Genomic DNA, 27121 nt, shown 5'->3' on the forward strand with positions numbered 1-27121 from the left:
GCGACGGTTCTCGGTCACAGACAGCAGCTGCAGGGACCGGTCTCCTTGGAGGGCTAGTGGCCTGCCGGCTCCAGCCAGAGCCGTCCGCTGTCCCCTGGCTCATGTCTTAAGATGCCACCTATGTTTTGCTTTGCTTTGGGGGCAGCGGGCGGGGAGCGGGATACTGGGTCTGCGGGAAAAACATTCAGAAGTCACCGCCGTGGACCCCCCAAAGCCATTGCTCTCGATCCGCTTCCCTAACCCAAAAGGAAACGCAGACAAACTCCCAGCGCAGCAAGAGGGAGGGTACGGCTTCCGAATCATCGTCACCTGTAGGACTTTTTGGGGTAACTCTGACCTGTACAGAATCAAAAGCATGTTATGACCCAGCACCTCCCACCGGGCCCCCACACCCCAGCCCCCACGCGCTGTCTCAGGTCTGACTCGGGGAAGTACCGCCCCGGAGCCCAGGACTCCAGCGAGACCGGCCTGGCCACAGCGGCGCCCTGTTTAAGGAAGGCACCTGCGCTCTTTCTCCGACTAGAGCGGCACAGGAAGGAGGCGTGGCCTGAGCTTTTCCTGCTCGGTTCCTCCCAGCCCGCCTGCCTGGTGCCCGGGGCCCAGACCGATTCTGTGTCCCCATTTGGTGGCTGCTCAGGGCGCCCTTGGTGCTACTGCCACGATCCCTAGAGGTCAGGGCAGGGGGTGCTGCCCCGGACAAGGGAGGGAGGGATGACCCTGAACCTCATGGGCTCACTTAGCTGAGGCACCCATGCGGACCCAGCCGGAGGGCGTCAGGTGCCGGCAGTGGCGGGGTGCTGCCCAGACAAAGCCCGGCTCCTTCCAGACCCAGGCGCTGGCCGGGGACCTGAGATGACGCCCAGCTCGGGACTGGGTGGTGGGGCGCCCTGAGTGGTGGGGCGCCTCTCAGAGCCAGTCCCTGCTCCGGAGCGCCCCCTGGGCTCTGGTGAGGGGCACGGGGCACGGGGCACGTCCCCGGGGCCCTCCTGGGCGTGGATTCCGGCTCTCCATGACTTCGCCCCTCTGTGGCTCAGTTTCCTCGCCCAGGACGTGGGGCGGTAACAGTCCCTGCCCCAGGGGCGCTGCCAGGAGTCTCGGCAAAGCCTTGGGCCCACAGCGCGTGATCAGGGAGTGTTGGTCATCACTCCCTGGCCATGGCAGCCCGCAGCGCCCCGTGCTCCTGTCCGTGGCCTCCCACGTGGCCACGGGAAGAGGGTGCCCATGGGTTGGCCATGTTTGGCCTTGGAGAGGTCACCCAGACTGTGGGCCTCAGTGTCACAGTCTGGACCAGGAGGCGCACACCCACCCCGCCCCTGCCTCTATGGTGGAGCAGAGACACACGCACCAGCACCCCCGGCTGGGAGACACCACGCCGGCCCAGCCAGGGGCGCACCTGTGTGGACAGGGCGTTTATAGCGCCCTCCGGTGTCCAGAGGCAGCCGCCCTGTGCGGGGAGGGGTCTGGGTCCCAAGACTGACCCCGAGCTCCCTGCCTCCCTGGGGTGCCCGAGGGCTGAGTGAGGGGCTCCAGCGGCACCGTCTCTTCTGTCCGCCCCCATCTGCCCCCCCACTGCCCTCCAAGGCTCCGGAAGCTTCCAGCTGGTTTCCCCCTGAGGTGACTCGGTGTGGCTCCCTCGGCGCCACTGGTCTCAGGGTCACTCCCCTAGCAGCCCCCACGTCGCCCCGGGGTGGAAGGTTCGCTCAACCCAGCAGCGTGCCCGCCCCTCCTCTGGGGGCTTGGGAGAGTAGTTCGGAGGGTAAGGCAGGAGGACCAGGCCAGAAGTCGGAGGGCCGTCTTAGTGACGCGGTGACCTGGCGCTCCGGTCCATTTACTCCTCTGTAAACAGCTGGGGGGGTGGTCCTCGGGGCCCTCTGAGTCCCAGGACCTGGGAGATGGTGTGCTCAGGCCACTTGCAGGCTCCCTGGAGAGTACCGGCCCCCACATCCCTAATCCCGCCTGGAGAGAGTCAGTTCAGCCGCTGGCCACGAGAGGGCGCCATGGGAACAGGAAAGGGATGCCAGTCCCCGCGCAGCCGCTCCGTGATTCCGGCTGCCCCGAACAAAAGCAGCTCGAATTCAGTTTGATTTGGAAAATGCGCAGATGCCACCCAGCTGGGCTTTTTGGGGCCGACAGGGCCGAATGGTGAGACCTCTCTCTGCAGAGGTCCCAGGGGCCCTACCCACCTCCCATCCCCCCACCCCCACCCCACTCTCCCCATCTAAACAGCACCTGCTCTCCTGACCCTCCCCTCCCCCATCTTGCCCCCTCCTCCGCGGGCCAGAGGCCTGCTTGCTGCGGAGCCATTCTAGCCAGGCTCTGCCCAGCACACGGGGGGCTCTGTGCGGAGACACACAGGCCTGGGACTCTGGCTCGTCTGTAAACACAGGGGCACCCTGAGCCGTCGCCCAGCGTCCCCACCCCACACTGCAGTCCGATGGTGCCAGGCACCCACTTTTCGGGAATGCCGAGGCTGGGGCCGTCTTGCCATCTCTTCCCAGAGGAGCCCCCACCCCCACAGGCAGCTTCCGCCTCTGTGTTCCGCCCAGCTCTGCACCCCCAGCAGCAGCTGGTCACCAGCACGCACAGGTGCCCAAGTACCCCTGGGCCCTAGGTGCCTGGGAAATCTGGGTCCTTTGTCTCCGGAGTCCCGGGACGCGGTGACCTCAGATGGCACTGGCTGCTCCCTCCCCTCCCCTCCTCCCCCCCAAGCGTCCTGCGTCATCTCCCTCCCCTGCCACTCCCGCAGCACCCCGCAGAGGAGGCTACAGCGGCAGGCCTTCAGGTGCCTGCGTCACGCCAGTCCAGGGCAGCAAGGCCAGCGTTGCCATGGAAACATCCCCCAGAACTGGCGGATGCGGAGCCCATCCTGTGGCGGTTTCCATGGAGAAGGGCCCGCTGTCCCCAGTAATTTCTGCTCCTCTGTTCCCCCAGCAGCCCTGGCTTCGTGCCAGCGGCTGGCGGCTGGCGTTACTTTCCTTTTTTTTCTGGCGTGGTAGCTGTCCGTGGCCTTCTCAAGCCACTGCTCTCCCACTTCCCAGGAACCGGGGAGGGTGGTGCCCTGAGCGGGCCTCTGGCCACCCCCAGACATCCCGAAGTCAGGTTCTGCCTGGGTCGCGGGCCCGGCACCCGCCCTCTGCCCCGCCGCTCTGACGGATCGGAGTCAAGGAATGCAAGGCCAGAGGGTCCCCTGGAGGTCCATGCCACCCACAGAGCCCGGGCCACTGGCCTGAGAACACGTGGCCGTTGAGGGGCAGGGACAGGCCTCCTGCTTCTGGCCCCTGGTCTGGTGCTCCCTCCGCTGCCCTCCACACCTCGGTTCTCCAGCTGAACAACCACGTCCCCAGAGCCAGCCCTGCCCAGAGGAAGCCCCACGGAGGGGCACGGGAGGAGTGCCTTCCGGCCCAGGCCGCCCCTTCCAGAGCGGAGCACGGAGCCTTCCCCCGCCACTGGCACGGGCTCTGGGAGCCTCCTCCGTCCCATCCCTCGCAGCACCCCCTCCTGCCTCCGATGCCCAAGGCCAGCCCCGGGCCAGGTCCCAGTCTTGGTTCCAGGAGCATTGTGGGGGCCTCAGGAACAAGCCCCGAGCTGAGGCTTGGGGTCTGGCGCAGGGGTGGGCCGGCACTGAGGACAGGTCACCCCAGAACAGTGGCCCAGTGGAAGAGTGGGTGTCACTGCCTGGGGGCAGCGGTGGGAGAGCTGGGCTCTGGCCTTTGCAGGCTGGAGAGGTGGGGGAAGGGGGACCGGGGCCCCACAGTCCGCGCCCCCTCCACCCCCTGGACCCCGTAGGCGTGCCTCTGGGTCTTCCCGGCCCAGACACTGGGCGGCCCTTTCGGCCCTGCCCTGGGCAGCTCTCGGTCCCCTCACGGGGAAGGGGGGATGGAGCTGGTGGTAGGCCCACCCAAGGAGAGCCAGGGAGGCCAGCATCCCTGCCCTCTGTCCCTCCTCCCCCACCCGGCCAGACTCCTCCTCTGGTGACAGTCTGAGTCCTGGTGGAGCGCCCACCCTCCCTGTCCACACAGGACACGACACAGCACAAGAAGGTGCTGTGAGTCACACAGCGGGGACGGCACCGTAGTGAGCAGGGCTGACCAGGCCTGGCCCGGCAGGTTCCCGCAGGAGGGCAGGGAGCGCCCGCCTGCTCTGCGCTCTCCTGCTCCCCGGGCGGGCGCCTCTGGGCCCCTGGGGGCGGGCCTTTCATCCAAGGCCCCCGCCCCCATGCCCCTCTTCCAGCCCAGCCCCCCCCACCCCCACCCCGAGGGAACAGCTGCAGCCCCAGCCAGGCGGGGGCCCCCCTCAGTGCGGCTCAGCGAACAGACAGAGGGGCTCAGACCCACCCAGCCCCCAGCTCTCAGCCCCTCTCGGCCCAAGGCACCCCCCTTTTCCTAGCTCTGCTGTCTTTCTGATCGCCTTCGCCCATCCCCCCTTCCCTGCCTCCTCCTTGGCTCGCCCCGCCATGCCCCGGGGATCCTGGGTCTCTTCCCGCTGCCCCGCCAGGACCCCAGTCTTGCCCACGACACTCAGATGCTCCCTCCACCTGCCCACCGGCAGCCTCTGCTCCACCTCCTTCCAGGGGTGCTCCGGGGGCAGAAACCATGTGCACCCTGTGTGCAGAGCTGACGGCTGAGCAGGAGAGGGTCAGAGGTCAGAGCTGCCAGTCCCTGTGCTGGATGCCGGCGAGGAAGGCATGGAGCACTGGGACCCCCAAGGGGCCAGGCGAGGAGGCCTGGGTCCCCCTCTTCCCGCTGCGGTCAGAAACAGTCAGGGCTCACCCTCAGCGGCCCGTGTCCCCTGCCCCTCCCCCCCCCCCCGGGTGACTGACACACGTCGCGGCTGTCTGTCCCCTCCAGGGAGGAGTGAAGGTTCTCATCACGGGCCCGTGGCAGGAAGCCAGCAACAACTACAGCTGCCTGTTCGACCAGATCTCAGTGCCTGCGTCCCTGATTCAGCCCGGCGTGCTGCGCTGCTACTGCCCAGGTGAGGTGCCGCCCCTCCCCCGGGACCTGGGGGGGTCTGGGGGGCCCCCCAGAGGCGAGGGTGTCATCACTCCGGGCCTCACTCTCCTCGGCTGTGAGGAAGTGCGTCCCGAATCGGCCACTGTCACACCATCCGTTCTGGCCCATGGACCCGTGTCAGACGGGGCACGGGCGCAGTCGGCGGGACTCCGCGTGGTAAGGTCGCGAGCCAGCACCCCCAGGACGGCCACCCCAGGGAGCTCCAGCCTCCCCTGACCCGGATGGGTTGCTGGAGCTGGTGGAGGGGCCCAGCAGGCGCTGCGCCGGCGTCCGAGGCCCCCCGGGGCCACAGGGCAGACCTCGCCCCTGCCCGTGCGCCCACGGCCCGGGCCAAGCAAGAGCCGTGAGAACGAGAGAGCCCATGGGTGGGGTCCGCAGGGCCAGGCCCGCTGGGGCCCAGGGCAGGTCAGAGAGGGATGGGGAAGGCCTGGTGGGCGGCAGGGGAGGGGGGCGTCAAACTGGGAACAGTCGCACGGACTCCGCTGAGGTGTGATGAGCCGCCCGCCCCGCGCCCAGAAGGCGCGGACAGAGACTTTGCGGCCGGGCTCAGGGGCTCTCTCTCAGGGCTTCTCCATCTGCTTGGTGGGTGTCCCTGTCCGAACCACTCGCCCTTGACCTCTGCCGCTACCACCTCCCCAGGGGCTCGTCAGCTCCGTGCGGGCGGAGTCCACATATCCCTGGGGCTCAGAACGGGGCCCGGCACGCCAGAGGAGAGCGGCGTTCGGGCAGCAGTCGCTTGCTGGAGCTCATGCTTTCCTTCCCCCGGGCCGTGCTGGGGGCTCCCCTCGGCCGGCCCCTCCCACCCCCCACTGGCCCCGGAGGTGGCCTGTCCGGCGTGCCCAGGCCATGACCGGAGATTCGGGCCGGGAGGTGGGGTGGCCAGGGCAGAGGCCACCGCCCCACGGCCCCCGGAGCCAGGAGACCTGCACGGGAGAAAGAGAACCGTCTCTGTGGAGAGCTGCGGGCAGGGAAGAGCGCGGGTGGGGGTCCCTGGGGCAGCCAGTGCCAGGGGCCAGTTCCCCCGCCCTCACCCCCGGGTGCTCCAGCCTGAGCCTCGGGCTGCCCCAGCCGCCTGCCTCCCGGGCCTTCACCACCCCCCCAGCTTGGGCTCCGGAGCTCGCTCGCGGGGAAGGTGCTTCCTCCTCTCTCCCCACCTCCCCATCTTCCCCCCCCCCCGCCGAGTGCTGCCCTAGCTGGGCTCACGCGCTCAGCCTCCACTTGAACCCAGCACTTCTTTCACCGCAAACACCCCGGGGGAGCCTCGGCCAGCGTCCCTGCTGGCCCTGCCCCCACCAGCCGCCTGGCAGGGGGCTCCGCGGGGGCCGCTCAGCCCTCACGGCCCCTGGCAGCCCTGCCCGGCCTGGAGCGCAGCCCTCCCGCATGCCGCATGCCAGCGGGCTGGGTCCGCCCATTGCGCTGGGGGCTGGGTGCGGCTAACAGGGGCCCCCCTGGCCCTGCCGGCGGGGGAGGGGGAGGGGGAGAGGGCAGCGAGTTGCTAAACTGTCCACTTATCACCTGCTGCCGGCCGGGACTCGCCTGGCCTATAAATAGACGCCACTTCCTATACCTGGGCCCGGCCTGGCCGAGCACCCAGACCTTGCCCGTCCTGAGCTATCTGACCCTCCAGAAAAAAAAAAAAAAGAGAGAGACAACTGGCCTCTGCGCGCCCTCTGGACGACGTCCCAGGCCAGGACCCAGCCAACCCTGGGGCCGGGCCAGCCGCACAGGTCAGCGCGGCCCGGGTCTGCCCGCTGCCGTCCGTGTGACAGGCTCAGCGGTGGACACCTCTGGGCCTCAGTGTCCACATCTCGAAAACCCTGCCAGGCGGCCGAGAGTGCAGGATGATGAGGGGCAGGCCCCAGAGCGCCCGGCGCACTGGCTCAGTCCCCGCGGGCGCTCCACAGCGAGGCCCTCGCTCCGGTTCGCCCGGGGGGGCGGGTGGGAGGGGGCCGGGCTGCTCGAGTCTGTGTGTCTGAGTCCCCCCCACCCCGAGCTGCCCCCGGGGGGGAGGGGGGACTGCCCTGGCCACCGCCCTGCGGGCTCTTCAAACAGACTGCAGCTCGGACCAGCAGACACCAAGGGGCGAGAAGGCACCACCTCAAAGGCAGACAGAGACCTGGGCCCCGCCGCTGAGCCCTGTTCTGCCCCACGGCTCGCCGCAGACACGGGGTCCCCCTGGGACTTCTCGCTTTGAGCCCCAAGGGGAATGGGACCCTCTGTGGGGCGGCCCTGGGTGCACTCACTCATTCATTCATTCATTCATTTCTTCATTCATCAGAGAGTTCGCCAGGTACCGGCTTGGTGCCCGGAAGGAAGCAAAGCATGAGGCCCGGGGTTACCCCTAACCCTGACCGTAGCGGGCGGTGCTGGCTGCCTGAGGGGTCGCCCCGGGTCCCCCAGGGGCCTGGGGACGCCAGAGGACACTGGAAGCCCCCAGCCAGCCTCCCTGAGAAGAAGGGTTCAGAGGCCTCTGCGCACACGCAGTGGGCCAGCTGAGGGGCTGGGAGTGGCCTGGGAGGAGGGGCACCTGCAGGGGGTGGGGGAGGGGCACCTGCAGGGAGTGGGGGAGGGCGCCTGCAGAGGTGGGGGAGGGGCGCCTGCAGGGGTGGGGGAGGGGCACCTGCAGGGAGTGGGGGAGGGGCGCCTGCAGGGGGTGGGGGAGGGACACGGGGAGCATGATGACCGCTGCCCACCAGCCTGGCACACCCGCCCAAGCCCAGCGGGGGAGGAACGTCCAGCCCTGACAGATGACACTGGTCTCCGGAGCCGAGGAAGACACACGGCCGTGGGCACCGTCTCCTCCGAGACTCCAGTAGCGCTCCAAGGCCAGGAGGGAAACGGGCGAGCCTGGTCCTGAGCGAAGGGGGAAGCGGCGGCGGGCAAGGAGGACGCGGGGCTCAGGAAAGGTGGCCGGGCTCCGAAGAGGGGAGGGGAGCCACCGACAAGAAGACTTCGCTTTGGGGCTCCTGGACAGCCCCACCCTGGATGCCCAGCCAGTCACCAGAAGGCACAAGGTGAACTTCAACATGAGGGGTGCTTTGCAGCGGTTCATTCATCGGCCATGGAGCGGCCACAGTGCGCCAGGCACGGACACGGGCCCCGGGCGTAAAGAGATCAGGGCGGACCCAGCCCCCGCTCTCCCGGAACTTACATCCTCCTGCAGCAGGCAACACACGAGGAAACAGAAGTGGCCGAGATGGCTGGAGAAAACGCCGTCCGGACACTAAAAACAGGGTGACGTGGTAAAGGAACTTGGGAGGCGGGCAGTCTTCGGGGAGACCACTGAGGGGGACCCAGGCTGACACCGGAATGGTGGGGCGGAGCCAGTGTGGGAAGGGCGGGGGAGGCGCCCAGGCGGCAGGCGAAGCACGTGCAAAGGCCCCGGGGCAGGAAAAGGCTTCTTAGCAAGTGGGAGGAACACAGAGGCGGAGAAGACAGGAAGGACCAAGGAGCGTCCCTCCTTCTGCGTCACAGAGAAGAACCGGGTTTGGTCTCACTTGCCACGGGAAGCCATTCGTCCTGAGTGGGGAGTGGCTGGATGTGAATCCGGCGTGTCCGGCCCACGGCCCCACGCGGCCCGGGATGGCTGTCCGTGCGGTCCAACACAAAATCATAAACTTAAACCATCATGAGGTTTTCTTGCGATTACGTGTCGCAGTGTCTTTAACGTGTGGCCCAAGGCAACTCTTCTTCCCGTGGGGTGCGGAGACACCAGGGGGCTGGATGCCCCTGGTGTAAATCCCGTCTGTGGAAGCAGTCTGGGCGTGCGGGAGAGCGGATCACAGGGGCAGGAGCGGAAGCAGGACGCTGTAGGAGGCGGCAGAGGGGCACCTCTCCTGACTTGCGGGGCCGGGCTCCGGCTCCTGTGCGCAGTGCCCTCCCACGGGCTTGACGTGGGAGCGTGGGGCTGCGGCCCCCAGCAGGGAACGGCCTCAGGGGTGCGGAAGTTGTGCTCAGCAGAGGCCAACACGGGGGCCTGAGCCAGAAACGAGGGGCCGCCTGGACCCATGTGGTGGTGGTGCCGACGGAGGGAAGCCGATGTACCTGGGACTCGCTGATGATGGTCCGAGTCGGGGGCGGGGGGGACAGGCAGCATCCCGCGGGGTGGGCCTGTGTGAGCCAGGCTGCTGGGCTGGCACCTAGGGGCCCACGGGAGGTCCTCCCCCTCCGCCTCTCTGGGGAAGAAAGGCACGCCTTGGAATCCGCCCCCATCCCAGCAGCGCTGCAGGTTGCGCCAGCGCCAGGAGGAGGGGGGGGAGAAGAGCAGCCGCCGAGGAGGACCCTCCGGCCGGGACGTCTGGTACAGGGGAGCCTGGAGCCTCCCCGGGGCCGGCCGAGGGGCAGCCAGCTTGCTACGTCGAGGAGCAGAGCTGAGCGGGCTCGGACGGCGTGTGCTGACCACGCTTCCTTCCTGCTGGCAAACCAGGCTCCTGTCCGGGGCAGGCAGGTAACCGCAAGCTTGGAAGTCCGCCTGGAGAGGCTGTCAGGGCTCCGGAGGTCCTGGACGTGGCTGGAGATCCCTGCGCAGAGAGGCTTCGCGAGAGCTCCCACGGGGCCCGCGCCCACCGTGGAGCCGGATAACCCAGCACGTGGCCTGGGGCCGAGGGGCCACGCCAGGGCGGAAAGCACAGGAGGAAAAAACCCACTGGTTGTCCTTGCGCAGTGACTTCCTGGAGACCTGCTCCAGGGATGGTGGCGTAATGTGCGCACCGGGGACGGACCCAGGCCACAGGCCCACGAGCTGGTGTCCCCACGGAAGTGAGGTGTACGTGAGGCGTCCTCAGGGGGACGTGGGGCTTTGCTCTGCCCTGGGGAGCAGCTGACTTGGGCTTCCTCCAGTCCCTGAGCTTCGGAAAAGCCAGAGTCTAAACAGTAACCCGATCCGCCTGCGGGGCCTCCCTGGAAATCTGTCCCGGGAGGCCCCGGGCACTGGTATCTGGTGTTCCAGAAAAGCAGCACAGAGAGCACGCGGCCCCGGTGCCGACCAGGGGACAAGGCCTGGCAGACAGGGCGGCCCCCCTGCACGCCCAGCACGGGCCTCCGGGCCATCGCCGCGGCCTCAGCCCCCGAGACTTCAATGGGAGCCTGCCGCCGCAGCAGCAGCCTCCGCCCCAGAAGGAAGCGGCTCTCTGCCAGGGCCGGGCTCTCCTCTTGCTGACAGTGAGAACGTCCACTCACTCACTCACTCACTCACTCATTCATTCATTCAAACAACAGCATTCAGTGGGCCTCTGTGGGGGCCAGAGCAGCTCATGAGACCCTCGCGGGCCACCTTCCCGGCACTCACTGTCGGGGTGCTGGACACGGCACACGCTTGGTGCCAGCACCCCCAGCCCAGCACTCCGGGCCCAGAGGCACGGCCGAGGCTCCCGCTGTCGCCCCGGGGAGAAGGGAGAACTGCTGAAAACCCAGGGGAGGCCGTGCCCCGTGAGCCGGGACCAGCCTGTAGCAAAAGGGGAAACAGGAATAAGTTCAAAGGCGTCTGAGCCCCGCCTGCCCAGGCCAGACAGGGGGAGCGGGGGCAGGGACGGGGCATTCGCTCATTCCCTGCTCATTCATTCCTCATTCACTCATTCAGCCAGTCTGCACTGAGCTCCCAGCCCCCGCCCTCACCGGGGAGCAGCGGGGCAAAGCGACAACTGCAGTCCGGGGCCTGGAGTGGCCGGGGTGCCTGGCGGGGCCGGGGGGCCGGAGACGGTCCCTGGAAGAATAGGCAAGGCCTTCTGGGCCTCGAGGGATGAGTGGTCCCTGGCTGAGAGTGGCCGGGGAGGGCCGTAGGGAGGGCACACAGGCCGCAGGGTGCCCGCCCCAGCCTGACCTCTCTGTATTTTGCTTGCAGCCCATGACACTGGTCTCGTGACCCTACAAGTTGCCTTCAACAACCAGATCATCTCCAACTCGGTGGTGTTTGAGTACAAAGCTCGGGCCCTGCCCACGCTCCCCTCCTCCCAGCATGACTGGCTGTCCCTGGACGGTAAGAGCAGCGCTCGCTCGGGTCGCCTCGCCGGACTCCGTGGGGGCGGGGCAGTGGAGGACAAGGTGTGGAGGAGGAGGGGGAGGCAGCACCAGGTCTCCGTGTGTCTGGCCAGAGCGGGTGGAGAGGGGCGCGAGCGTCCGCCACGGGAGGACACGGTGGGACGGTGCCCGCACCCGCCTGGGCGTCTCCCTGGGAGACCGTGAAGCATGTGCGCGGGGGCCTGGGGCCGGCACCCCTGGCGGGGGTCTGAGTGGCCAGATAAGCCCCCAGGTTGCTGAGGGGCTCCTCTCTCCACAAACCCTGGGAAGCAGGGTCCAAGCACCCTCTGCTCGCCAGCCGCCAGGGCTGTTTCTGGGGCGCCCCTGGAGCTCCCGGGGGCCACCCCTGAGCCCTGAGCCCCTTGAGCGAGGACACAGCCAGGCCTCCCTCCTGTCTCGAGGCCGGACCGAGGGGCTGTGTGTGCAGTGCTTCTGCCTCTGGTTGAGAGCGAGCTGGGCTTCCCGGGGAGGCCCTCAGACAGCCGCCGCCTGCTGTGTCCCTGGGGCTCACTGCAGTCTCCGCCCTGGAGAGCACCTGCAGTGGGCCCGGGGCTGCAGGCACGGCAGAGGTGGGGGGGGGGCGGGGAGCCCCAGTAGGCTCCAAGGGAGGAGGCCGGGCCTGCTGGCCGAGGACAGGGCCCCCGGCCCCAAGGGACTCTGCACAGGAAAGCCACCCACAGTGGCTGGGGGACGCGAAGGTCAGAGGCTGCCCTTTGGGCCTGGGCGCGCCTGAAAGAAGCCCCGGTCTCCCCACCGGGACAGAGTGGGAGGGGTGGCCGCACACGACCTCGCCGTCAGGGAAGCCCGAAGGGGTGCCCAGTGCTCCGCTGCGGACCGCGCCAGCCTGGGGCACGGGGGCTTGGCCAAGCTGACCGCGGCCTCTGCAGAGGTCACTTTCTAAGCGCCCCTCGCCTGCCCACGGCGTCCTGTGCATTCTTACCCCAGACTCCCCTTGCTGCTGGCTGCTGGGGGACTTCTGGGCTTGGGCATGTGCCCTGGCCAGCCCCACCCCCCCCCACCACCCAGTGTGCAAACCCCAGCCCCGTCCCAGTGCGGGCCCCAGCAGTGACAGGGCGCCTGGCAGCCGCCTGGGCCGCTGAAGCTGCTCAGCCGTTCTGAGAGGTGGCGCCGGGTCAGCAGGCATCTGCACCCTGGCCGTGGCTGCCCGGGAGCGCCGGGCCGGCCTTGGCAGCTACGCTGGCTTCGGCTGGAGCCAGCGGGAGCTGCGAGGATGGCCTGCAGGGTGTAACGGAGAAGGGCAGGGTGACCAGGGGCTCCCGTTCAGGAAATCCGGTTTCCGTTTTGTGGAACAAACGGGAGACGGAGCTGGGAGCTCTGCAGAGCCCTGGCGCTTCCTGAGGGACCGGGTCACCTTACCAGCGTGACCTGTGGGGCGCTGGCACCAGTGTAGGGCCTGTCTGGGAGAGGGAGCCCTTCGGGGAGCCAGGCATCACACAGGCGGTGCCTCGGAGCTCCCCCCCGCCCCCGCCACCCCGCCCCGCAGCCCAGGGAGCCGGCTGTACCAGGCGGCTGCGGGCAGGGGAGGGACGCTGCACCGGGCGGCCCCGGGGAGGGTACACCACGGTGACTGCTTCCTGGCAGCATGCCCACCTGCTCTCCCGGAGCCCCTCAGGGGGACTTGGAGCTCTGCCCACCCTCCAGTGGGCCTCCAGTGAAATAAGCACCCCCAGCCCCAGCAGAATGCGCAGGAGAGATGGGATGGCAGGAGTTGGGGAGGGGACTTTGGGGAGGGGAGGGGACTCTGAACAAAAGATACAAGTGCCTTATCCACCCAGGGATCGCTTTTGAACCTTTCACCAGCTGATAAATAACAGCGGGGAGGGCCGGGCAGAAGCGCAGCGATGAGCAACGGGGACAGCTGGGGCAGCCCCGAGGGGGGGATCCGCGGCCTTCTGGCCAACCCTGCGGCCTGGCAGTGAACTTGGTGTTGGGGAAGATGATGCAACGGGCCTATCGGAAACCTTCCTTTCCCCTTCCCGTCCCCGCTCTGGTCTCTGCAGTGCCCGTCCTCAGCCCTTTCTTCCCGGGTTGCTGGGCAAATTCTGCGTGGGAGCCACTGAAAGGTGGAGACGCGCGTTGAGCGGGAGCGGGGGGCGGGGAGGCTGGAAAGGGGCGGGGGCGAGGGACTGCAGCGCGGAGCACACCGGGACGCAGCGGCTGGGAGGTAGTGTGCGCGCGCACGCGGGCGCGCGCTCACACACACATGCACACACATGCACACACACACATACACTCGTTCGCATGCTCGCCCGCCCCGCGCAGCTGCAATGCAGGGCCTTCGCAGACCAGCTGGCAGCAGAGCCCGCGCCCGCCAGGACTGCGGCGCGGCGCGGCTCCGCACGGCACGGGGGAGGGCTGGCCTTCCCTGCCCCGGGGAGCGGCAGTGACGGCACCGCCGCGCGCTTTCGCGCTGACAGCCGACACCGGCTCTGCGTGGTTGTTTCCCTCCGCCAGCCGCCAGGCTCTCAGTCCTAGGAGCATTCTTTGCCGTCCCTGCCCCCACTCCCATCCCACGGGTGGGGGAATGTTTGGAGAAGAGAATTTCTGCCTTCATTTGATGTTTTTAAATGGCTTTGTTTGCCAGACTCAAGGCTGGGGGGGGGGGCGGGGCGGGGCGCAGAGAACGCGAGCCTGCGGGGGCGGGGGCGCAGCTGCCCCAGGTCGGTAAGCTTTGTCTGACAGCCCGCCCCTTGCGGGGGAGACCTTCCTCCCGGAGGAAGGGCTTAAGTGCAGGGGCGCCACATCCCCCAAATCTCAGCTGGGTGCAGCCATCCAGGCGGAGACAAAGCCTAGAAATGGGGGGAAGGGAAGTGGGGGTGCTTCCATGACCTCTACAGCCACCCAGGCGGTTCCAGGCGTTTCCAGGCGGTTCCTCTGGGTCCTCCCGAGCTACAACATCTCCCCCCAGGCCCCCCCTCCCCCCCACAGGACTTGTCCCTTCTCCCACCTCCAGTGGGAGCTCCGCGGGGCACAGCCCCTGCCTTGCAGAGTCCTGGGCCGGGGCACTTACGTCCTGAACGCCCGTGTGAATGAACGGACACGTGCCCAGGGACCCACAGAAGGACTTTAGCTTGGCCCGGTGGTCAGGAAGGCTTCACGGAGTCAGGGGCCCTTTGCTGAGACCTCAGCGCTGAGCGGGCATCAGCCAGGCCCAAGGGGACGGGAAGGAGTGCCCAGGAGGAGGGGGCAGCAAGACCCCAGGCCTTCAGGGAGCTGCCCTTCCCACCACCTCCAGCCCCCGCGGTCCAGACGTAGAACAGACTTTCCCAGGCCACGTCGTGCACCAGCACCCCGGGTGGTCTGGGGCAGCCCCGGGGGCAGCAGCGGAGGACCTTCTGGCCACCAGACACCCTGGGGCTTCCCTGCCTGTGCCCGCTCCCCCTGGGCTGCGCCCTCCCTCCGGCAGACCTGCCAGCCCTTCGCCCGGCCACCCTCCCCGGGCCCGCCGTGTCCGCACCTGGCCCCACGGGAGAGAGTATAGAACCGGGGAACAAATTCCGAGAGCGTCGCTTTGACTAGAGGATGTAGAGGAAAGACCGAAATGGTTTGGTTGCAGATAGTGTCCCACGTCAGTTCCAGGAAAACAAGCCCGGTCTGGTCCGCGTTGGGGGGGGGCGGCGAGCACAGAGTTCACAGGGGGTGTTCAGAGAAGACCACAGCCGCAGCGCCCCGTGTGGGCGGCAGAGCTGCCCGGGGTACACGCTCGGTCAAGGCCTCGGGGCCACCCTCCCCTGCCTCGGAGCACGTGGGAGGCCACGTGGGAGAAGCAGTGACACGGGGACTTCCCTCAGCGAGAAGGGGGCCCTGCCCAGAGCCTGCCTTCTGGCATTCCCCTGCCACGGGCACCACACCAGGGCCCGTTAGCCCGCGGGCCTCTGGGTGCTGCTGGGCCCAGCAGGGGCCGAAGAGACACGGCGGCGGCAGGGGAAGAAGCGGACGTGACCCAGTCTTCTCCTTGGGACTGGAAGCCAAATGGCAGGACGCGCCTGCTCTCAGAGCCGCAGCCCGGCCAGCTGGGCCCGGGATCCCCGTGAGCAGCCCCTGTGTGGCCCGCTGGCCCTGTCGGTGCACACCGGGCGGTGTCTGTCCTCAGTGCGCCTGAGCCGGGGGCCGAGGGCCCCGGGGAAGCCGCCTTGCGCTGTCTGCAGCTGGGGCCACGCCAGGCCGGGATCCGTCTGCAGCTGCTCAGGGTGGCCGGGAGCGGGTCACCTTGGGGCTGCCTCACGCCGCCTTGCAGCAGTGACCAGCAGCACCCTGCAGAGGGATGGCCCCGAGGAGCGGGTTCAGCGTCTGCAGCGGCCTCGCCCTGCCTGTGGGGGCGGGAAGCCGAGGAAGCACCGTGGGCGGAGCCCCGGAGCCTGGCAGACACAGCCGCTCCTGCAGGATGGACTCCCCGGCCACTGGGGTCGGGCAGCTCACCTGGAAGGGTGAGGCGGGAGGCCGAGACCTTCAGGCGGTCAGTGTCCGCCGACTGGCCCTCGACCTTTGCGTTGTTCCCTGGGGCTGCTGTAGCAAACGACTACAAACGCGAGGACCTGGTCTCTCGCAGTCTGGAGGCTAGGAGTCCGAAGTCAAGGTGTCAGCAGGGCCGCCAGCCTCTGAAGTCGCTGGGGGCCAGTCCTTCTCGCCTCTCGCAGCTCCTGGCGGCTGCTGGCAGCTGCTGGCAGCCCTCGACCTGCCCTGGCTCGTGGCAGCGTAACTCCCGTCCCTGCCTCTGTGGCCATGCGACATCCTCCCTCTGTGTGTGCTTCTGTGTCTCCATTTTCTCTCGTGGGGACCCCGGTCCCTGGGTGGGGGACACCCAGTGCAGCCGGGACCCTCTTAACTAGTTACATCTGTGATGAATTAATGACAAAGACCCTGTTTCCAAAGGTTGCATCCCAAAGCAAGGGGCAAAGGGAGGGACCCAGGAGAGAGCTGTCTACGTGGACATTAACAGAATGTTCTAGAAGGAGGTGTCAGCGATGGGGACAGAGAAGGAGCAGTCCCGGGAGTCGGAGGAACGCAGGAGAGGGCAGAGTCAGAGGGCTGGCCGGGGGAAGGGGGCGGCCGGCTGGGGCGGAGGTGCCGGCAGTCCCCCCGCCAACCGAGGACCGGGCAGGCCCCGGGGAGCATCCCCTGGGCCACACCGCTCCCTGTGCCCGCCCTCCCGGAGGGCTCGTCCCCGCCGGGGCTCTCCTCGCCGCCGTGTGCAAAGGTGGGGGCACCCTGCTGCCTCCTCCTCCGAGCCTCTTCCCAACGCGGGGCCGCCCGTCTGGCCGCCCCAGGCCGTCTCTGCCCGGAGTCCTCTGGGGCAGGCCCACCCGTCCCAGGCGGGACCCGTTCCCCACGCCCGTTCCCCACCCCAGCCCCGGGGGGCAGTCCCGCCCGCCTGGAAGGCCAGCGTCACCGCGCCCCCGCCCCCGAGACCTCCCGCCGCTCCCCCCCCCACCCCACAGCCCTCCTTCCCCCACTTCTCTCTGTCCCCTCGCTCCCCCCTCATTCATCCGGCCTCAGGGCCGTTCGCACCCCTAACCAGGCTCTGTCCGTCCGTCCACCGGGCCGTGCGTCCTTCCGTCGTCCGCTGTGCCAGACGCCACACTCGGCTCCGGGGCCTGCCTTGCCATGGCGACAAACCAACCACAAAGGGACGTAGCCAGGGCTGTGAAAACGGGTGGCCCGGCGGAGGGTGCCAGGGTGCTGCCTTGGGCCGGGGGTCCAGAGGAGGCCTCGGTGGGAAGGTGGCGTGGCAGGCAGGAGCCGGCCAGGCTGAGGCCGTGGGCGGAACACTGCGGGCAGAGGGGGGACGAGAACACGGCCCCAGAGAGAGGAGGAGCCCGTGGGTTCCGAGGGCTGAGGGGGCCGCGGCAGTGGGGTCGACGGGAGAAGGCTCAGCGAGGGAGGAGGGGCCCCCTGGGCCCATCGGCCGAGGCCCGGAGCTGGGGGTTTATCCAGAGGACAGGGGGCCACAGCAGGGCACTGGGCAGGGGGCCAACACACTCGGGGGTCCGTCGTCGAGCCCCCACTGCTGTGTGGGGAGTGCCTTGTGTCCCCACTGGCCGCAAGACCGTGGGACACTCCTGCGTCACACAGGCAGAGCTGATGGCAGCTCCGGGGGCGGGGCGGGGGGGCAGTAACGATGCGTCCCAGAGACGGTGTGGGTGCATTTGGGGGTGCGGCCCAGGGTCCGGCTGGTGACTGGGACACAGAGGATGAGGATGGAGGACGGGCCACGTTTGGATGTGGGGCGTGGACAGCTGGGGTCCGCGGTCCGTCGCCCGAGGCGGGGGAGCGAGAAGCAGCAGGCTGGTCCTGGTCCTGTCTGGGTCGGCGGCCCCGTCAGAGTCGCCAGGGGCGCAGTGGGGGTCGGAGGCCTGCAGGCCACGGGGGAGGTCCGGGGTGGCAGTGACACCTGGGAGTGCACAGCCCGGACGGGGACTTCACAGTCACAGGCCTGGACGCGATGGCACCGTGGGAGGGTGCAGGTCAGCCACGGCCCCCCGGGACTTCCTGGGCGTCAGCAGAACAGGGGCCGGCAGGGAGGCCGAGGAGAAGCAGCCGCGAGCCCAGAAGAAGAGGAAAGAGGACCTGATCCCGGTGAGACTGGGAGAGGGCCTTTCAGGACGGAGGTCGAGGTGGCCGCATCCAGGGCGGGAGAGGCGGGCACGGCATTCCCAGTAAAGGAAACGGCCCTCGGGAAGGGTCGCGGCCGGAGGGAGCAACGTGGGTTTGCAGACCCCAGAGAGGCGGCTGGAAACGGCGGGTGAGAGGGCGCCCGGCCTGTCTGGGAGCTCAGAGCTGTGGCCGGCCCCCAGCTGGGCCGCCGGGAAGGGCCAGGAGCCTCACACCTCGCGGGGCCCAGGAGATCCCGCGTCCCCACCACCTCTCCCCGCCTCGTGAGCAAGAGGGACGGACCTGGGCCCTGCTGTTCCTGCCTGGCCTCCGGTGCCGGCCCAGTTCGCCCTCCAGTAGGCCTGCGGGCCGCAGGACGACGTCTCCCTGGGCCCCAGACTTGGCGACACCCCGCCCCTCTTCTGAGTGCCAGGGACGAAACGCCCCGTTGTTCCCATCGGGGCGCAGGGACCAGAGACAAGCCCCGACGTGGGAACAAACTGTGAGTCACCCCCAGACGGGGTGTGGACGTGAGACGCCCCGGAGACAGCACTCGGCCTCCCGCCTGGCTCCGTGGAAGGCAGAGGACCCCGCATGCGGCCGGGACACGGCCTGTCAACCCTGCCGGAGCAGTGACACACACTCTGAGGTCAGCGGTGTCGGGCTGCCGTCATCCGACCACGTCACCTGGACACGGATGAGCTGTGATCCGGGAGACAAGGGCCGCCCGGCAAACCTGAGACCCCAGAGGGACCAGCGGCGGGGTGGGGAGATGCCGCCCGGCCAGGCCAGCGTTTGGCCGGCTTAGTCTTTCCTGGGATGTGGCCCCAGGGTCTACCGTCTGGGAAGGAGGAGAGATGCCGACCGACCGGTGTGGGCAGAGATGCGGAGCGACAGTCGGAGACTGGGGGGTCCGGCCCATGGGCAGCAAAGAAGAGAGTCTGGGGCAGGGCAGGGGCTGGTGCGGCCTCCAGGAGAAGCAGGGGCCTGGAGGTCCCCCCGCCCACCGCCGCCCCCCAGTCCCGCTCCTGGCAGGACTGAGAAGGCAAAGCAGCCCCTGGCTGGGGCCAAGAGCAAGGCCTCTCCTCCTAAAAGCTCCTAAAAATACACACGTCTCTGATCCCGTCCAAGCAGCCCGGCGACCGTGCAGCCCCGCTCCTGTGCGGGCAGGGCACCCCACCAAAGAGTCAGACGGGCCGAGGACCGGCGGCAGGAAGCGGCTGTGGCTTTCCCCGTGTGCTCGGAGTCCTTTGTCTGAGAAAGAAAGGGACAGGCAGGTGTGTGCCACGCGCCGTGTTTCATAAGAACCACGGGAGACACTGGAAAGTCAGTGGCAGCATGGAAATACCCGACCTGCCAGAAGCAAACTTAGGATCCTGGAGACTGAACGGGAGCTCCACGGTCTCACCCTCTGGCCTCCTCGTCCTCCCGGAGCGGGTCTGCGCGCCGGGAAGAGCTGGACAGACGGGAGCACCTCCTCACGCCCAGCTGGGCCTGCCTGCCTCCCTCCTGTCCCCCTGCCCATCCCCAGCGCGCCCAGAACCAGCGACGCTCCGGGAGCCAGGACTTGTCCTGACCCACCGGACAGCTATCCACACCTGGCTCCGGCCCGCGCTCCAGGCCCCTGGGGCGGAGGGCCCAGCGCTGACTTCGGCAGGCAGACGGGGAAGGAGGGTCCTCCCTGCCGCCCGAGCGGAGCTGGGCTGGGCTGGGCTGGGAGCGGGGAGCGCTGCCTGGTCGGTGGAGCCCACGTTCAGCAGAGCTGGTGACATCGTGTGTCTCTTGAGCGGCACCAAGCTGCGCCCACTTGTCTGAGACACATGAGGAGCATGTGCGTGGACTCGGCAAACTGCAAGGTCCCCGCTCTGCAGAGGAGGACACTCGGACGCAGCGGCCAGCACACAGAGTGTCACCCCCAGGTGGCCCGGCCCCATCCGCCTGCTCGGGACCTCCACGTGACGAGAGTCTCCCTCTGAGCCTCTGCCCCAGCTACAGCCGTGCTGGAAGAGCTAAAAGAGTCCCCTGCCCCCGTTTCCCCCACTTCCCCGGGGCCCTCTCCCCAGTTTGCAGTCGGACCTGCAAAACCCACAGGGCTTCTTCCTCCCGGGTCCCTCTGCCACTTTCCTGTCTCAGGCCTTGGTCGTTGCGTCCCTGGGCCGGGGCCTCCCAGTGCTTGCACTGCTACCCACGCTACACGTCATGGAGCGCGCAGAAAGGACTGATGGAACACGGGGTGTGCCAGGCGCCGCGCCCGGTGCTGCCCACTGGGGGACACAGGCAGGGGCACCGGCACCTGGAGCCCGGGGTGGTGAGGTCTGTTGGAGACGGACACCCAGGGCTGCTGGGAGGGGCGTGGCCACCCGCTCCTTGGGAAGGTCGGGGTAAACCCTAGCTCCCCGGCAGGGGACACAAGCCCTCTCCCTGCAAGCCGGCCGCGCCTGTCCCCGCTCGTGGTCGGCCCTCGCTGCCCCCTGCGTGATGCCCTGCCCTCCGCCCCACTCCAGTGCTCGGCCTCCCCCAGGGAACCGAGTTGTTTCTCGCCTCTGAGCACGTGCTGCTCCCTCTGGCCCCAGGCCTCCTCCTCCCTGGGACGGGTGGAAGAACCGCCCTGCAGAACATTCCTGCCCTGAGCCCCGCCCCCGCCACTGCGGAGCTGACCTCCCCCCTCATCCCCCTCCCCCCTCATCCCCCTCCCCCAGGGGCAGGCTGCCTTCTTGAGACTCGGCTCCAGTACCCGCTTTGTAAACTCCCGCGTCAGCAACCTGCTCTTCGCGGCCGTGTGCTCACCGAGGGTTAGCGGAGACCCCGCCGGGCGCCGGGCGCTGGGCTCAGTGCTGGAGTCAAAACCAATGAGTAAAATCAGGTGGGGGTCTTGTGCTCATCCATGGGGGGGAACCGGGCCTGACCCCCAAGCCTCTGTGCAGAGAAGCATCCGGGGAGCTTGTACCGACTCGGGGCGGGGCGGGGGGTGGTCCACTCCTCAGGGATGTCAGGGAGAGCGTCTTGAGGAAGTGACCCCTCAGCTAAGAACCAGAACCGCAGGAGGAGCCGGGTTAACTCCCTGAAGAGGGGTGGCTGGCGTCTTCCAGACGTGGGGGGCAGTGTGCACAGTGAGCCTGTGGTGGGAGGGAGCCCAGGAAGGCCATGGGGGCGGAGAGGGAGGCGAGGGGCAGACCGGCCTGGCGGGGGGCACTCGAGTGGGCCCCACTTGGGGCTTTATCCCCAAGCAGGGGGCAGGCACGGGGCGTCTGAGAGGCGGCGACAAGGCCAGGTTTGCAGCTGGAGAAGTGCCGCGGGGGGTGGACGGAAAGAGTGCCAGAGCAGGTGCGGGTAGACCGTTCAGTCCTCCAGGCTGGAGACGGTGTTGAACTTGGAGGTTCTGAAGAGAAGGGGGCAGTCGAGAGGCATTTAGGAGGTGGCGGCAGTCGGCTTGTAGGTGGGTCAGATGCGGGGGCTTCGGGTCGCTCATCCCGGGGAGGACCAGGCACAAGGTGGGCGGGGCTCGATGGACCTTTGGGACACCCACGCACAAAGTCAATAGCAAGCGCGTCCCAAGCGCAGAGACACACGTGGGCAGGAGGGAGAAGCATGTGACATGTGTACACGGAGGTGGCATGGGATGACGGGGTCAAGGGGTGTGGATGAAACTGACCAAGGGGAGGATGTGCTAAGTCCCGAGGCCAAAGACTCTAGTCTCAATTATCATCGGGTCCCGAGAGTCCGGGCCACAGTCAGTGCTCAGTAGGTGCTCCTTCCAGGGATGGACGGATGGACAGGGGGATGGACGGATGGACTTCGTGACCGCTGTTGTCACTGCTAACTGACCGAAGCTTTAAGAGGCTGTGGCGTTCCCGACGTCAGAACCAGGCTGGGGGGCTGTCCCAAGGCAGCCGGCCCCTGCTGCAGGCAGGTGCCCCGAGACGAGAACGCAGGAGCGGGGCCCCGACACCTGTACGGCATGCGCCCGGGGAGGGCCGTCCTCACCGCCGTGACGGGGCCAGCTGCCCAGCTGCCGAGAACAGAGGACTCTGCCCTCAGCTCACTGGACGTGGAGCAGGGAGGGAAAGCAAACCTCCTCCCCGAGCTGCTCAGACCTGCCCACCCCCCGACCTCAGACAAGAGGGGGGCTGGTAGGTGCCAGCCGGGTGCTCAGCAAGCCACTGCGTGGTGCGTCCCAGTCCCGGGCTTGGAGGAGGGCCTCTTCCAGCCCTCCGACTCCCTCGTCGCCCGACCCGCGCTCTCCTTGGCCTGGAGAACGAATGAACGAGGGGGGAGGAACGGGAGCAGAGTGGGGCCGCGGGCACCTGCCTTCCCACCCCCACGGAGTCCCACTGCCCCCGGGCGCAAGGGTGGGACAGCGACGTGGGCCGCAGCAGGCAGCCAGGCCCCACGCCACGGGCTCTGCAGTGACGGCCCTGTTGAAGCCCCACAAGACCCATCTGCTTGGGCGCGTGTGACCTCCCGTTGTCATTCTTAGGTAGGCGCCTCGCCCCGCAAAGGGGCCGTGGCCATGGTGGAAGGGGGAGCCTTGGTAAAAGGCTGCCCAGTGGTCACGGGTACCCGCTGAGCGCGGCCACCTGAGGGTCACTCAGCTGGGCCTGGGGCTTGTGTACCACCTGGGCACGCCCGGCCCCTGGGAGCCCAGGTGCAGGACACGGGGCAAACCGGACCACACGCGTGGCACGGCGGGTGCTCAGCGGGGACGGGTTCCGCACCTTGGGGAGCACGTGGGAGGGACAGGTGGAGCGGCCCCGCGCCCCCGTCAGGGAGAGAGTGCCCTTGATGGGCTGACTCTGTGTGAAAACTGGACCGTTCGCCCGGAGGAGTGCCCCTCAGCTATGGGAGAATGTGGGAGAGCTGGCCAGCTGCCAAGGGGGAGGGAGCGCCATCCGCGCTCAGGTTCGATAACTCGCTGAGACGCCCCACAGGAGCCACAGAAGCTGTTGCACCCACAGGCACCGTTCGTTCCAGGAAACGGGACAGATGGGAGCCCACAGGGGGAGAGGTGCCCGGGACGGAGCCCAGCTCCCTTCGTCTTCCCCTCGGGGAGGGGGCGGGTCGTGGGCAGCGTGACCCCGCCCCCAGCCTCTGTGTGTGGTGATGCTTCTGGGGTGTCGTCCACCCGGGAGTGCCCCGGGGCCTCCGCGTGCAGCGTCTTTACAGGACCCCACAGGCACGTAGTTGGTCCGTCTAGCGTGGCCACGCCCCCTACAATGATCCCCCTTAAACCACAGGGTTAGACTGTCCAGTGACCCAAGGCCCCCAGGCAAAAAAAAGTCACTCTCACGACGCATGACGTTGCAGGGGCTTAGCAGTCACCGATCACCCCCCAGAAGGCAGGGACAAGGGCCAGCCCTCTCCGGGTCAAGGTTAAATGCTTTACTGCGCGGAAGGATGCCCCCCTCAGCCCAGCGGGACAACTGGTTTTGCTGTGCCTGCGGAGAGAGGAGGCGTGTCTCGTTGCTGCTGTTACTGTCGGCGTTGCCCTGCATGGGTCTCCTGTGGTCCTCCAGTGCTTTCAGTCCAGAAAACGCGCTTCATGATGGAAGACGGTTTGGGTGAACACTTTGTCTTCCGAGGAGAGTATTGTGCAAAGTTCGAGCTTCTGTGGGCAGAGATGTGAAATGAACTGGATTACGAATCAGTCCATCTGCACGTGACGTTAAATGAGAATTCTAGGCGCCTTTGATGGCTAAGGTTATTATTCTAACACACGACTTCTATCACCTCGTTCAAGCGCTCACCTGCGCCCCAGGGCGTGGTGAGCCTGCCGCCTGCCTCCTCCCTGCAGCTGGCACCCCTGGCTCCCTCCGGCTCCTGCTCCCTCTGCCCCCTGCCCCACCCCTGCCTCCAGTGTTGGGGGCCGGGGGGGAGGAAGCCCCAGAACCAGTGCCCTCCTCTCCGTCCCCCCAGCACCCATGGGAATGGAGCCGACTTTGCAAATGGTGACCAGCCGGGTGCACCCGGGGATCTCAGGGCCAGGGCGGGGACCTGGGCAAAGAGCGTGTCTGCTCAGTAATTCACCTTCAAGAGAAAGGGAAGAGGTGTGGACGCCGCACTGGGCCATCTTCTGCGACGCTGACACGTAACTCAGCGTGACTCTTAGGGCACAGACATGCACCCACGCGCTCCTCTCTAAGCCCGATGAAGTTTGTCCAACGTCGGAAGGCCTGGCCCGGGCCGCTGGGAACAGCTGAAGCTGTCGGGAGGAAGGTCCAGCGTGCGGCACCTAGCGGGGCCCGCACGGAGGTGCTGCGGAGTGAGGCCAGAGGCCGCGGAGCCGGGAGGTGGGCCTCACGCACTGGAAGCCCACACACCTGACGTGGCTGGTGCGTTCAGGGCGGGCCTTTCCTCCTGTCTCCGAAAAGTGCAGGACGGCGGGAGCTCTGAGCAGAGAGCTTCAGAGCAGCAGGAAGTCAGAGCCCACGGGTCCCCAGGTGGCCTGCACCCCTCATCCCTCCCCTCGGGCTGTCTCCCAGGAAGAAAGGGGGTGGGTGCCCGCTGGGTAGTTGGTGGAAAGCCCCGGCATTATTCTCAGGTACTTGAAAGTGAGTTAAAGCCAGGAGGATCGTGGGGTGGGGCCACGTTTCTTGTGACGGCATCCCGGGGGGCTGCTCTTTGAAGTGGGAGGTGTTTCTCGGGTCCCTCGGCTCCGTTGGTCCCAAAGCCAGGGAGCTACCGTCCCGTGTGGGGTCCCGGCTGCACCGTGAGGGCGCACAGCGGAACGTGACCAGGGTGTCAAAGAGACACCCGCTGGGGCGGCGTACCCGTGTGCACGCAGCACAGCCGTGCGGCTCCCAGGCCGCTCCCTGTGGCGCTCGACGGCATGTAGCGCCCAGGTGTCTCAGACTCAGGTGTCTGAACTGCGTGTGGCAGCTCGGGCCCCCCAGGTGCCCGGGATGGTTGCAGTGTAGCCTGCCCGTGCCCCCAATCATGCCTCCCTTCCGATCGCTCTTCTTTCCGGGAGCTTGGGACACCCTTTGCCGGGACACCAGAGCCCCTCCCCTGTGACCCCAGTCACTGTTAGTCCCCGGTCCCAGCTAGTGGCTTCTGACCAGCTCTAGTCACTGGTGCACGCGCCTCTGCCTCTGATGGCAGCAGCCGCCAGTTCAGCGACTTCAGAGCGGTTTTCGGCGTAAATATTGGGTTATTCGACTGTCATCACCTACGAGGCATCCACTCATTTACCTTTAAGCAGGTTCCCACATTTTTTAAAAGATTTTATTTATTTAGTTTTAGAGAGGGAAGGGAGGGAGAAAGAGAGAGAGAGAGAAACATCAATGTGCGGTTGCTGGGGGCCATGGCCTGCAACCCAGGCATGTGCCCTGGCTGGGAATCGAACCTGCGACACTTTGGTTCGCAGCCCGCGCTCAATCCACCAAGCTACGCCAGCCAGGGCTGGTTCCTACATTTTAAAAAAATGGTATTGACTTCATAGGGCAGCCGAGCTCGGCCGTCTCAGTCAAGGCCTTTGGAGGCTACTTTTCAGCCGACACGCCCACCCCCGGGCGTGACTCCGTCTGGCCGCAGTGCATTCGGCGGTGTTGGCTCGCCGGGTTCCCGCCTTGGGCAGAGGCCAACAGCAGCCCTGATGCTGCCTCAGACCTGAACGCTGGGGCTTCCTGGGAAGGACCGGGGTGCAGGCGTTGGGCCCTGACCCGGCAGGAGCGGCCTTGAACCGGGGCCACAGAGGCTCTTGAGTTCTGCGCATGCGGGTCTGCAAGCCCCTAGGCAGGCAGGGGTGCGTGCTAGTGGGGGAGCCACGCTTAGAAGAAGGCATTTGTCTCAATCAGCTCGGGGGACCCTGACAAAATGCCACAGACCAGGCGGCCGAGACAGGTGTGGGGGCTGGAAGTTCCAGATCAAGGTGTCAGCAGGTCCGGTTCCCCGAGAGCCCCCCTCGGCTCGCAGACAGCCCACGTTCTTGCCGTCCTCACGCAGTTTCCGTGTGCATGTGCACACCCCAGTGTGTCTGCGTGTGTGTCGGGTCTCCTCCTCTGTAAAGACTCCAGTCAGATTGGACCAGGGTCCCCCTCACCAGCCCGTCGCCTCATTACAAAGCCCGGCCCCCAGGCACATGCCGTGGTGCTGGGGGCCAGGCTCCCGAGAAGGGGTTTTGCAAGGACACGGTTCAGCCGGTCCCAGGGCTTCTCTCCAGAACGTGGGCAGTCCTGCCCAAAGGGGCTTGGTCGCCGTCGTGCGGGCTTTTCCGAGGCCCCAGACCCGCCCTGCGAGACTCCGTGGGGGGGCCCGTGGCGCAGACCCCCAGACCAGGGGGCTGCCGCTGGAGGTCTGCTGACCACGTGGGCCGGGGCGCGGATGACGCCCCCCTGCCCCGCTGTCTAGCTGAGGTGAGGAGGGGCCGACACCTGTGGGCGCCAGGCCCTGGGGTGCTCAGACGGCTCCCTGAGTCCTGCCCACGACTCTGTGGCGCGGCCACTGAGGCACCACTTTTACCCTCTCGGCGTCTCCACAGGATGTCCCCATCCCCGTTTTACCGACGGGGCACCTGAATCTAGAGCTCAGGTGGCAGGCACAAGGCCCTGCACCTTGTTTCTACCCGGCAGTAACGCTGAGCTCCTTGCCCCTAGTTAGGGAGCAGTTACGTGTACACAGTCCTAAATTACGTTCAGCCCTTTGAAGGCAGCCGCGAGGCTGATGTGGCCCCCCGGGGAAAGTGAGGTTGACACCCCTGATCTGGAGGGTAGGGGGGCCTCGTCCTGTGCCACACAGCTAGGGATTCGAGCTGAGGGCCGTCGGCGTGTCACCCCTTCCTGGGCACGTTTTGGGTGGCCTGCCCTTTGACACTGCGGCCCCTTCAAGCAGGGTGTCTCTGCGCACACCCCTCTCCAGCCCAGGGACGGGCACGTGTCTTATCATCTTGCCTGCGTCCGGTACGGGGCCAGGGCGGGAGTGGTGGGCCTGTGGGAGCCGCCGGGGAGGAGGAGTTGCAGGGGTTTTCCCCCAACCCCTTCGCATCGTCCTCCTCCGGCAGTACGTCCCTCGGGGAGGTCCCCAGGTCCTCAGCTGGCGGCAGACACGTGGCTTCCTCCCTGCAGACGAGAGCTGGAAGCCTTCTCCCGGGGTAACGCCAGCCAGCAAGCACCCGTGCTTCCCGCCGTCCCCCGCCGCCGTCCCCTACAGAACAGACCCCCCCCAGGGCTCAGCGGCTCAGAACAACAAGCCCGTGCTCGTTCTCTGGCGCCGTGCGTTGGCTGGGCTGTTCGTCTGCTGCCCTCGCCGGGGCTCACACACGCAGCCACATTCAGGGGGACTGGGCCTGTCCAATCCAGGGTGCCTGCGGCCGAGCATGGGGACGCTTGCTGTGTCAGTCGCGCTAGGCATGCCCCAGGACCACGTCGGCACAGCCTGAGGCCTCACCTGCAGGGGAGGAGGCTGAGGCACAGGGAGGGAAGGGAGCTGGCCACGCAGGGAGTTACTGGTGGAGCCGGGCCAGGAGCCCAGGCTGCTGACCCCAGGCC

General features: G+C 67.5%; 1 protein-coding gene across 11 annotated transcripts in view; it reads left to right on the forward strand.

Annotated features, from left to right (window-relative positions):
- Positions 1-27121, forward strand: part of CAMTA1 (calmodulin binding transcription activator 1) — a 731766-nt gene that overhangs the window by 647910 nt on the left and 56735 nt on the right. For all 11 annotated transcript variants that reach the window (XM_045858544.1, XM_045858545.1, XM_045858546.1 and 8 more), the window contains 2 exons: positions 4848-4974; positions 10852-10986. In XM_045858544.1, coding sequence (XP_045714500.1) covers positions 4848-4974; positions 10852-10986 — 262 coding nt within the window. The remainder of the gene's footprint in view (positions 1-4847; positions 4975-10851; positions 10987-27121) is intronic.

Source organism: Phyllostomus hastatus, unplaced genomic scaffold, assembly GCF_019186645.2.
Source record: "Phyllostomus hastatus isolate PE091 unplaced genomic scaffold, TTU_PhHast_1.1 phas_scaffold_182, whole genome shotgun sequence".
Lineage (NCBI taxonomy): Eukaryota > Metazoa > Chordata > Mammalia > Chiroptera > Phyllostomidae > Phyllostomus > Phyllostomus hastatus.